General features: G+C 61.1%; 1 protein-coding gene across 1 annotated transcript; it reads right to left on the bottom strand.

The window, feature by feature from the left end:
- Nucleotides 1–2157: 2157 nt before the first annotated feature.
- On the bottom strand, nt 2158–9200 carry LOC108496876 (carbonic anhydrase 15-like). The gene is made up of 8 exons (XM_017814013.1): nt 9007–9200; nt 7394–7429; nt 5228–5398; nt 4856–5016; nt 4094–4186; nt 3689–3755; nt 3313–3479; nt 2158–2628 (listed from the first exon to the last, which is right to left on the bottom strand). Exons 1-8 carry the CDS (start codon nt 9071–9073, stop codon nt 2410–2412), a joined length of 981 nt encoding a protein of 326 aa, XP_017669502.1. The 5' UTR covers nt 9074–9200; the 3' UTR covers nt 2158–2409.
- Between the last annotated feature and the right edge of the window lie 2810 nt (nt 9201–12010).

The raw sequence follows: 12010 nt of genomic DNA, 5'->3' as shown, positions 1-12010 counted from the left end.
CTGGGTGCCCTTCACACCCTGGCCTGGTACTGGAGGGCACTGGGGGTCTGCAGCCATGTGGGGCTCACTGTGCCCAACTGGGCCCCTTCTTTCACCAGCTGGGGCTGGGACCACCCCAGACTGGACCCAGGAAGGTTCATGGGGTAGCTGCCCTGTGTCCTGTGGGTGCAAGGGGCTGGGACTGGGCCGTGCAGTGGGGAATAGTGGGACATGGACAGACACGAGGGCAAGGACTGCATGGAGGACTCAGGGGAACCTGGGGGGATAGGGCCAAAGGGGGACATGACAGGACATGGGGGAAACAGAGGGCACAGTGGAGGGGATGGGAAGGCACAGGGAGTGTGGGAACACTGAGAACAGAGGCATGAGGACAGAGGCACAGTGGCATGAGGACATGGGGGACAGTGGCATGGAGCCACAGGGGCCAGTGGCACAGGAGACGCGGGGGCCAGGGGCATGGAGACACAAGGAATAGTGGTACAAGGACACAAGGGAGAGTAGCGGGGGAATGTGGAGCACAGGGGCATGAGGTGACATGAGACATGGGTGACAGAGACATGGAGACAGTGACATGAGGACATGAGGACATGGGGGACATGGGCACAAGGACATGAGGGAACAGAGGCACAAGGACACAAGGGGACAGTGACACAAGAACACGGGGGCCCAAGGAAAAAGGGTACAAGGATGCAGGTGACAGTGGCAGGGGACAGGGGCACGAGGACATGGGGCACAGTGGCACGAGGACATGGGCACAGAGACACCAGGACCCGGAGCACAAGGACACAAGGACGTGGGGTACAGAGACACAGGGACATGGGCACAGGGACAAAGGACATGGGCACAGGGACACAAGGACAAGGGGCACAGGGACACAAGGACACAGGACAGAGGGACACAGGCATAGGGACACAGGAACACGGACACGAGCACAGGGACACAGGGACACAGGCACAGGGACACAGGACACGGGCACAGGACACGGGCACAGGGACACAGGACACGGGCACAGGGACACAGGACACGGGACACGGTCACAGGGACACAGGGACACAGGACACAGGACACGGACACGGGACACGGACACAAGACATGAACACAGGGACACAGGGACACAGGACACAGGACACGGGACACAGGACACGGACACAAGACATGAACACAGGGACACACGGACACAGGACACAGGACACGAACACAGGGACACACCGCTGACGGTGGCGGGGACGCGGCCGGGAGCCGAGCGCCCCCTGGCGGCTGCTGCGGCGCTCCAGGTTCCTCCCCGTGCGCGTTCTCGCGGCGCCCCCGCGTGTCCTGCATGTCCCGTGTGTTCCTTGTGTTCTTTGTGTCCCGTGTGTTCCTTGTGTTCCATGTGTTCTTTTTGTCCCGTGTGTCCCGTGTGTCCCACGTGTCCTGCGTGTCCCGTGGCACGGCTGGTGTGGAGCCCCAGTACCCTGGCGTGGGGATCAGGGGGGCTGTGATTGGGCCCCTTCACCCACGGAGAGCCTCTTCCAGCCCAGGCTTCACCTCTGAAGCCTCACAGGGAGATGCTCAGGACCCCTGCACCCACAGGTGCCACAGCTGGAGCTGGAGCCCTGCACTGGCAGTGGTTCCCTCCAGAAAGGATGAAAAACTGCAGCCCGCCACGCTCTGCTCCCAGATAACGGTCTGTGCTCTTCACCCATAATTCAAGAGGAGATGGGAACATGCCTGGAGCTCCAGCACATTAATTATGAACCACCCCACTCACCCAGCTCTGCCCCAGCAGTGCCAGCAACTGCAGCTATTCCTGCCAGCACAAAATGAGCTCCGTGCAAAGATCCCTGGGCCCTGCACAAGGGCACTGCAGGTGCTGTGTTCCCAGTGACAACCCCATCCCTCCAGCAGCCAGCCCCAGTCCTGGGGATAGTGACAGGGCGGTGTCTGCAGCACAGGGACTGCACGGACCCTGAGCCGGGGCCAGGGCCAGGATTTGGCCCTGGGGATTTATTGCCCAGGAGGGAGGGGGGGGTCTCATGCCCTGCCTGCAACACCATGCAGGGGATGGTATCCCTGAGTGCCACCCGGGCACAGTCCCCCAGCTCCCTCCCCACTGACCCCACAGCCCCGTGCCAAGCACCTGCCCCAGCAACACCAAACAGAGCCAAAGATGCAGCGACTGGCGAGGACCTTGGCTTTATTCCAGCCCCTACAGTGTTGCCCTCCCAGCAGCTCCCACCACCTGGCTACAGGGTGGCTCCAGGTTTGCAGAGATCCACCTCTGCAGAGATCCAGATTCGCAAAATCTTCACCCAGCCAAGGTCTCGACAGGCTTTTTGTTGTTTTTTTCTCATTTTCCATGAACCAGATACATCACCTCCTCATTTCCACTGCAGCAGGGTGATGCTCAGTGACAGGCTGGACCAGACCCTATGGGGCTGGTGAGAAGAGGCTGAGCAGGGCCAGGAGGAGCAGGGATGAGAGGAGCTCGTGGTGGCCCCCATGCAGGGACCCACCACTGGCCGTGGCCCCCCGGGAGGCAAAGACCTTCCGGCTGTGGAGGGGCTGTGGTGGGCGGAAGTTGTTGATCATTTTTAGGAGCCTGGATCCGTCGGGTGGGAAGTGGAGGGTGCTGACAAACGCCCGCAGCTGCATAAGGGGAGAGGCAGGGTGGGCAGCTGCTTCACCAGGCACCCCAAACCCCTGCCCACTGTCAGCCTGCCCCTCATACTGCCCTGCTGCTGATGGCACAGGACCCATGGCATGTCCCTGCACCTGTGGGCGTCCTCCCATCACCCCCCACTGCTCTCCTAAAGCCAGACTTGAAGGTCCTTACAAGGATCAGGTCTTGAGTTTTAAAGGGTCTAATTGTGTTTTGGTGCCAGCACCAAACACTTAAATAGTGGCTGGCCCATGACTCTCTCAAGGCCAGACACCTATTAAGATTCTTGGGCAGCAGAGGAGAACTTCATCCATTCATCCATCCATCCGTCCATCCGTCCATCCATCCGTCCATCCCTCCATCCATCCATCTATTCACCCACCTCCTCGGAGCCTCTACTGAGCTTCAGTGGATTCACTCCCATTCCTCTTTCTGAATACCAAGGCTGGGCAGGAGAGCACTATGAATGGGATTTCTTCCCACTGGCAGGTGGCCACGTCTCCATTACTTAACCCTCATAAAAGCAATTAATTTCCGAGTTGCCAGGAGCATTATTATAGAGGTGACTTTGTCTGTGCTCTTGCTCAAGGGTCAGGAAGGGCAAGGAGAGGGGCCCACCCAGGGGGCCCAGCCTTTCGGGTGCTGGAGCGTGGGGCTGTGCACACCAGTACCTGCTCCCGGCCAATCTCCACTGGCTCCTCGAAGACAGTCCAGACGACGACCTCGCTGCAGTCGGGCGTGGTGAGGGAGCCCTGGTAACGGTAGTACCCGGAGAGCCGGCCGGCCCGCGGCAGCAGTGTGCTCAGGCGGAAGGTGGAGGCCAAATCCACGGAGTCCCCTGTGGGGCAAGACATGGGCACTCAGCCTGTCCTGTGCCAGGGATGTGGTGGGGACAGTGGGGCCACCTCCATCAGTTTCCCTTCAGCCAGGTCCCCCCCACAGCTTTCTGGGCTGCAACCCTGCCCTCCCACACCAGGGTCTCTCCTTTCTGCCCTCCCACACCAGGGTCTCTCTTTTCTGCCCTGCCCCGATGAGGAGGTGACTCACCAGCATGGGAGACGTTTCTCAGCCCCACCACGATGGTGTTGTAGTTGGTGTTAGGGGTTTCAGAGACCTGCAGATGGGGAGAAGAAGCATCTAAGGCGGGCAGGGCAGAGATGCATCATCCTGTCCTGCTGAGCACCTGCAGGCAGAGCCTGCTCCACCTCCACCCCACATTGTTGCAGAGCAGCAGGAAAGGATTCCCAGCCCACATCTTCTTGCACAAAGTCGGTGGGGGGCCCTGGCACCTTTCACCATTGAGGTTCCCCAGCACCTCCTAGCCTTGACCCAGCCTTCCTGCCCCTTCTTGCTCCCACAGGGCACCTGTACAATGCTCCCCTGGCTGCACCATCAACACCCTGTTTCTGGGGGGGTCCCTCTTGCCGGCAGCATGAGCCCCCGCAGACCCACCTGGTAGAAGAAGCCGAGGACAGCCAGCCCGTTGGGATGCCCCTTGGCCTCTGCCAGTGTCCGGTACTTGACATTCATGTGGACAATGTGCAGCTGAGGAAAGCACAGAGGAGCCAATCGTGGACAACTGCCCCTGGCCAACATCCTGGCAGCAGGGCCCTCTCCTATCGATCCTTCTGGCCAGCCTGGGGTGACCAGACACTGAGTCAACTACTCCCTGAAAAGCCCTCCTGGTCCCACTGGCACATGTGTGGGATGGCGGCTTGGAGGATCAAAGCACCCCAATGAAGTGATCATCCTTTGAAGGGTGTGCAAAATGGGGCCAGCAGTCCCAGGGTGCTCACCAGCCACAAAACAAATTCTGCTTTCCTCTGGCAGATAATGAATATTTTAGAGGTGCAGAGCCTCTTTCACCCAGAAGGATCCCGATGTGCTTGGCACAGCACACTCCCACATGCTCTCGCTTGCATTCACTAACTCAGTGTGTGGTCCTGGCAGGGCACAGAGCCCCCCAAACACTGCTGAGTGCCTTGGATGAGGCAGCTCAGCCCACACATGGTAAAGAAACACCTTGAGTCTCATGTCAACTGCTTTTTCACCTCCCAGGTGCCTCTGCAGGAGCACAGCTGAACCCATCGGTGCAGCGTCACAGAGTCCCATCACCTGCTGCATGGCAGCCTTGGGATGCCCCGGCACCACCCCTTCCCAGAACACCATGGATAGGGGCTACCCAGAGTGTGATGGGGGCTTTTTCTCACCTACCTCCATAGGGAGCTGGTGCCCATCAAGGGTGTGCTCAGAGCCATTCCCAGCTGGACTGCCCCAGTGGAAATGGAGCTGGAGCGCACGGTACCTGCCGGGGAGGCCCCCACCACTGATGGTGATGTGCTCAGAGGCCGACTCGCTCGCCAGGCTCAGCATCACTGCAAGGGCAGCAGGACAGGGTGAAAAGGTGGTTTAGGACAGGGGACACCTGGCACACCTGGGCTCTTCCTCCAGCACTAACACAAACCCACGGGGCAAGAGCTGCAAGAGGAGGGCAGGAGCACCCAGGAGTGGCAGCAGAGCCAAGCCCAGGATGGGATGGTGACCAGGGAGCCAGGACAGGGAAAGGTGCCCGGCTTCAGCACGCACCTGTGTGCCCATTGTTTGTCAGCTTCCACTTGCCGGGGGGAGCCTGGTCGTAGCCCTCAAAGAGGATGTCCCCGAGGCCACTGTCCCGCTGCAGCCGATGCCTGTCGATGTTCACAGGGGACTGCTTGTTGCCACCACATGAGGCTTTCAGCTCCTTCCAGTGGCTGGGCCCTGCAGGGGAGGAGCAGGGGCACCACGGGCAGCCACAGAGCCACTACCACCCCCGGGAGGGACACAAGGCCACGGGTGGCTGTGTCCCCAGCCAGCCCTGCTGTCCCTGCCAGCCCAGTCATTCTCGCTTGCATCCCGTGGGAGCTGCCCTCCTGCCCAGCAGAGCTTCCTCCCTATTGATGAGCAGGGGCTTATTGCAGCCTCATCCATAATTCAGCAGGATTTCCTCGAGGGGCCGGGGGTTATATTTAGCTGAGCAGCAGTGTCCCTCCCTCCACTGATGCTGGTGAAGGGCAAGCTTTTCTCCCAAACTTCTTCTGCCCATCCCTGGGTTTCAGCACATCTTAGCCTACCCATGCTGGTTCTGTCCAGCTGTGACAGGTGACAGTGCATCCTGGCCACACAACTCATCCTGGGGTGAATCCTACACAGGGTCCTGAGTGACCACACGATGTCCATCAGCAGCTCCTGGGGTGAGGGGTCACGATGGCAGGAGCTGTGTGAGGACATGGCAGCACTGGCAGCCAGCTGGACCCACTGCAAACCCACAGTGCTGCCTGGGGGGCTGTGAGCTGACATCCCCACAACTGCCACCATGGCCAGACCACACACTTCATATTTGTAGCTTGTCCCCATCAGCCTGGCATCAGCTCTTGCAACACTCGTTCCACCCACAACTGGGGGATGTAGTCAACTACCCTCCTGGTCACTGCTCCAGTATGGCTGCCGTGACACCTCACTCCTTCACCTGGTGCAGCCCAGGCTGCAGATGGCACTGGGCACTGCTGGTACCTGGGCTCAGTCCCAGTCAGGTAACAGGAGGTCCCTCAGTGTCACCAGCCCCGTCTACTCAGGGCACCTTCAGTCCTGAGGGAACTCAGTGCATCCCTCTGCAGACACTGCTGGCTCTGCTCTGGCACACATTACGGCTGGGCAGCCTTTGGCTACAGCCAGGGTTTGGGGAACTGTTCCCCCAGTAGTGCCCCATGGTTCAGCTCTAACATTTACCTTCCTCTTCAGCAGACAAAACCACAGACACTTGTAGACTGAATCCACCTCCTGCCCTCCTGTGCTCAGCCCTGTCCCTTTATGTTCTCCTCTCGTTACTCTAGGCAACTTTTTGCCTGGAAGCCCTGGGAGCCACAGCCTGGTTGTGCCGGTGTCCCACTAGCTTTTTGGCATGGTGTTACTGAGTGGCCCCACAAATTACCTGGTGTGTTCATTAAGGGACCATTCCACAGGGCACACAGCTGGCTGAGGGCACACAGCCGGTTCCACGCTGCCCGAGCCGCTTCCCACCGGCCCCTCTCCCCTGCCAAAACCTGCCCTCGCCACCCTGACAACATTAAACTGGGAAAGACCAATCCTTGGTCCAACAGGGATGAGCGGAGCTCAGCAATCCATACTCATGAGCCACGGGGCGTGTAAACCCAAGAGCTATAAAACAGTTGGGCTGTAACAGCTGATTAAATGCTTGATGATCTTTAATTAACCTCTTACAAGCTATTTGCATGTTTTGAGACAAAGTGCCCCCAGGCATACTTCTCTCCCCAGCCAGACAGGCAGGCCTGCTGCCTCCCCAAAGGGAGCTGTCCCTTCTCCAGTCGGGCCCCTGAGCCTTCCAAGACCCTTGCTGCCTGTGCTGCACTGGGGTTTCCAATGGCATATTTTAAATCCAGGATTTAATTTGTTTCAGGTGAAAGGGGGAAAGCTGGTGCTGCCACAGGAGCACCCAGATGTAGTTGGGATGAGGGGTGGGGCCAAGTCACTCTGAGGGGCTTGAGTGTTTGTCAAGTCTCTACACCAGCATACTCCAGAGCGAAGCTCCTCTAACCATTCCCACTTTAGAGCGACATGGGGGCATTTGCCCTTTTCCATGCCATGCTTCCCACTGCGACCTTTCTGATGCTGCCCAGGGTGCCCTTGGCCAGGCACTGTGGGGTCCAAGCTCCACACAGCCCCGACAGCCCCCCTCCCACACCTGGCACCACTTACCACATTGGGGGTCCTGCGAGTCGTAACACCACTGCCCTGCAGGAGAAAGGAGAGCTCAGGGCAGGTGATGGAGACAGGCACCCCTTCCCAAACCTACACAGGGCTGTGCCCAGCCCCCCAGAAGTAAGGACATCCCTCATTGCAGCCTGGGGTCCCGCCGACACTTGTGTTCATCCCAGTTATTTTTGGCTGGTGTTTTCGCACCCTCCCTGCCTCCCCCAGCTGCTCCATAGGGAAACCTCCCTCAGAATCACTGCTCCAAGGCAGCCAAGCCTTGCTGCTCACTGTGCTCCTTCCCCAGCTACTGTGGAGCCATCCCTCCCTACCCATCCTAGCAAGGCAGCCCCTCACCCAACAGCAGATGCCTTGCAGCCCTGCTGCAGCCGTGGATGAGTGGGAGCCGAGGGGGCTGTGACAGCCCTTCCTGGTGCTCCCCATGGCTCCCGCAGGTGGGCTGGCAGCAGCAGGCAGTTGCTGGTGGCTGCAGCAGGCAGGCAGTGGGCAGGCCTGTGCCCACACTGTGGGGGTGACGGCTTGTCCCATCAGTCAGGACCACCTCAGCCAGAGCTGCTGAACTCCCACTGGCTGCCCGCTCTCAGGAGGGCTGGGGGCACCACCTGTGTGGTGACAAGTGCTGGCACAGCAGACACAGGGATACCAAGGGGATGCCAAGAAAGCTGGAGCCCTGTTCCTGCTCTGCTGCCTGCACATCTGCCCAGGACCATCAGCTCTGCAATGGGAGCTGGGGACTGCACCCCTTCCCTCCTCAGCTCCCCATCCTGCTCCTTGCAACCAGGAGCAACCTGGTGCTGTCCAGGGCCAGCCTACACAAACAGTCCCCGCTGATGGCTGAGGGGCCATGCCAGCAGGCCAGCTGCAGGGGAGCCGAGCCATGCTCTTGTGCCAGCCACTGCCACTCAGACCAGCAGGACAAAGGCAGCCCTGCCTGCCTCCACCTGTGCTGCTCATGGCCCCAGCCTGTGGCACCGCATTCGAATTCTCACTACAGTGATACAAGAGACACCAGCCTCAGAGGAGAACTGGGAGCAGGACAGTGCAGGACTCAGACAGTCCATCCCCAGGGCAGGGATCTCGGGGTCCAGGGGAAAGCTGAACTCCTGGAAAATCCTCAGACCTGCATGCACCAGTCCTCGAGCATCCTCTGGCAGGAGCCAAGGTAGCACTGGCCAGCCCCAGCCTGGCCCAGATGCAGGTGAGCACCCAGCGCCTCGGCCCGGGACTGGCAGCCCCCGTTCGCTCGCAGCTTTCATCCACAGTGCAGGTCTGTGGGGCGGATGGGCTGAGCCCAAGCCCCAGTGCCCCAAGGGGACTCTGGCCTGGCCAGCACAGAGCCCCGGGTGGGCTGAGACCTCCCAAGCCCAGCGGTGCCCAGGGACATTCAGCAGCGGGGAGGGGGGCAGTGGGAGCGCAGAAGAGGGGTCCTGGGCCAGACCAGGTCCCCTAGTCCCTTCCTCCAACCTCCCCAGCCCGCATCATCCCACAGCACGTGGGAAGGGAATGGAATAAGCGGTGCCCCTACGGGCCCCCAGCCCCACGCTCCCGTTCTCTCCCGCCGCGGGACCCCCGTCCCGCTGCCCCGGGGCGCAGCTCACCTCCCGCGGCCGCTCGCACGACGAGGGGTAGAGTCAGGAAAGTTATGCCGAGCCCGGTGGGGCCCATGGCGGCGGGGGGCAGAGGGGGAACCCCCGCACTGCCCCGTCCCGTCCCTCCGCAGTGCGCCCGGCGGGGCTGGGGCTGGGCTGGGGCGGGCGGCAGCGCTGGCAGCGCCCGCAGCCCGGGAGATGCTCGGCTCCAGCCTGGGCTCTGCTCTTACATATTCATCACCCAGGCTGAGTTTTTAACTCCTCGGCTGCTAGGAGGGAGCGGGGAGAGCCCGGCCCCCAGCCAGCCCCCCGCGCCCGCCAGGTCACTGCCTCCGGTGACAGGGACAGGGACAGGCGGGGAGCGGGGGCTGGCGGATCCCACAGGTGCAGCGCTGCCCGCCCCGCTCCCTGCCGAGGGGGTGCCACCCGGTACCATCCCTCTCTGCATCCCCAAAGCTGGGGTTCAGCGGCATCCCCGCTGCACCCCATCCTACCCCCGCAGCGTGTGGGACTATAGATGAGATTCAGGGGGCTGCCAGTAGACAGAAGGGGCTGAGGGCACTAGCTCTGCCCCATACCCTGCCCACTTCTTGCAGACACATGCTGTGGGACATACTCTCGCCCCCAGCCTTGACAACACCCCAGCCAGCAGCAAGTCCTGCATCTCCCACGCCTGAGCGTGGTGGCTCCCACCTGCTGAGGGGCAGGTGGTGCCATGGGGACCCATAGACCAAACCCAGCTGAGCCCTGAAAACAGAGGCCCCTGCCTGTGCAAAGCCCAGTGAGCACAGCCCAGTGAGCACCTCCTCAGTGCCCAGGCGGCCTCCACAGCCCCACTACAGGGGACCCTCAGCCCCCGGGCTCACCAAGGAGCCACACTCTGGTGGGGCGGGATTCAGCCCTTTCCTCTCAGTGGGCACAAGGCTGCAGTGACTCAGGCTCTCACAGCCACAGCCAGCCAGGGCAGAGGGGCAGCACTGGGGCACAAGCCTTATGCACCCAGTGCAGGCGTCCTGTGCTGGTGGAGGCAGCTCTTCAGCTCCTCATCATGGAGTGAGCACACGCCGTTCCCATTGCACCTGTCCAGGAAGGTCCCACAGGAGCCAGGATCTCACCAAAGGAGCTGTGGTCTCTCAGTAGGCAGGTAGGAAGGGGGTGAGAACACAGGAGTATGGTGTTGTCACATTCTCCTAAAATATCCCTGCCATCCTCAGGCAGCAGTGGAAAGGAGGCCACGGGACCCAGGCTGCAGCGCCCCTCACCGGCACTTGGCCCTGGCCAGGAGCTCTGTCGAGCCAGTGCCAGGATGAACAAACCCGGCAGCAGCGCGAGGGCAGCAGGAAGCAGCCTCCTGCTGCCGGCTTGGCCGGGAATGGGCTCCGGCTCAGCAGAACTGCCTGGCTGCCATGTGCTACAAGAGGTTCATCCTCAGCAGGGGTTCTTTGGGGCACCCCTGTGACCCCAAGCCAGCGCCAGCCCCAGGCAGGTACCTGGGCAGCACCAAGCTGCATCTGGGCCCCAGCAGAGGAGGGCAGCAGCACAGGTCTCCCCCGAGCTGCTCTGGATCTGTGCCACGGCTGACACTTGGCCCCCGCTCCGGGGATGAGGTATTCTGCACCGGGTCTGCAGCCTGCTGCCCATTACTGCCAGGAAAGAGAGGAGCTGCTCTGGCACCTGTGAGACCAAAACCTCCATTGGAGACATGAGCCTGCCAAGTAGCACCTCTTCCACCCACCCACAGCAGGACAGCCTGTATTGCCAGGCAGTGAAGGAGAAGCCCAAGACCCTTAGGGTCAGGAGCTGATGAGACCCCCCCACCCCATAGCTATTGCTCCCCAGAACACTTTTTTAGGATTTCAGGCTTCTCTGGTGGTGACTTCTAGCAAGGAGGGCAGGAGCAGAGTGGGGCTCAGCACAGCCCCGACGAGAGGCAGGAGCAGAGCGAGGAAGCAGAGGGGTCTGCAAGGCATGTGGAAGGACAGCAGCAGCACCGGGGTGCTGTGCCACACCCTGCTCCCGCCCATCCCCACTGCCCCGCTCCCCAGGGTGCACCGCTGGCTGCCGGCACCCGTGCCAGGCAGGAGCAACCTCCAGTTTCTATAGGAACCAGATCAAACCTTGAAATTGCTGGCCTTGCTGATGTGTTGGTGGTCGCGCTGAGCTCACGGCTGATCCTGCAGCTCTGTGCTGTCCTCACAGGGAGACACCACGTCCATCAGGCTGCCACCACAGAGCCAGGCGAGGTCCCTGCAGACACGCGTAGTCACAGCACCAAGGGCAAGAGCCAGGACAGGGGAAAAAATACCACTGAGATATAAAAATAGTTCCTTAAGCTGCAGCCATCGATCAGTTGTGGGCACGGTGCCACTGTGCTGGGAACCCCCACCACGTGCACCGTCAGCAAGCCCTGTGCCAGCACCCAGTGGAGGTGCCAAGAACAGCTCCTGGAGGTAAATCCTACACATCCGCCTGGGAGCCTGGCCGGGGACCTGGGCTGACAGGGACAGTGACAAGACAAAGACTTGAGCCTCCAGAGTGTGGTTCACATCACCCACAGATGGATTGCACGAAAGGTTATGGGCATCCAGAGAGGCAAGTAGGTAAAGTTCATGGGCAATAAATACTCCAGCCACCCCTGATTTGCCATAAGGATCTTTGATCCCCATAACAAGCTGCTGCTAGCCCAGGCAGCAAGCCGGGAGCAGGGCAGGGAGCGCAGCAGCAGCAGGCACAAAGGAGGCACTGTGGGCAGCAGATGCGCGCTGGCCACACGCCGCTGCACAGCCCCTTCATTCATCCCACGCTCCCACCGCCGCCGGGGTCAGCGACATCTCCCCCCCCACGGCCTGGCACCCCGGGGGCACTGCCAGCACACGGCCCCTCGTGTGTCTGACACGCTCCCCAGGCCCTGGCGCTCTCCCAGGGGCTGAGGGCCCCGGACATGCCGAGCTGAACACAGCTGCTAAGATTTTACAGCAGGAGGCTGCCCAGCGATGCTCTACCACAGCAGCCG

Source organism: Lepidothrix coronata, unplaced genomic scaffold (assembly GCF_001604755.1).
Source record: "Lepidothrix coronata isolate B3197 unplaced genomic scaffold, Lepidothrix_coronata-1.0 Scaffold44, whole genome shotgun sequence".
Taxonomy (NCBI): Eukaryota; Metazoa; Chordata; class Aves; order Passeriformes; family Pipridae; genus Lepidothrix; species Lepidothrix coronata.
The sequence above is the reverse complement of the archived record's forward strand: the minus strand, read 5'-3'. Positions and strand labels throughout refer to the sequence as shown.

Coding starts and splice junctions, on each gene's coding strand:
- LOC108496876 (XM_017814013.1), bottom strand. CDS start 9,073: ATGGGCCCCACCGGGCTCGGCATAACTTTCCTGACTCTACCCCTCGTC. Junction 5,017..5,227: donor GACAAACAATGGGCACACAG/GTGCGTGCTGAA, acceptor CTGCCCTTGCAG/TGATGCTGAGCCTGGCGAGC. Junction 2,629..3,312: donor TGGAGATTGGCCGGGAGCAG/GTACTGGTGTGC, acceptor CCCCTTATGCAG/CTGCGGGCGTTTGTCAGCAC.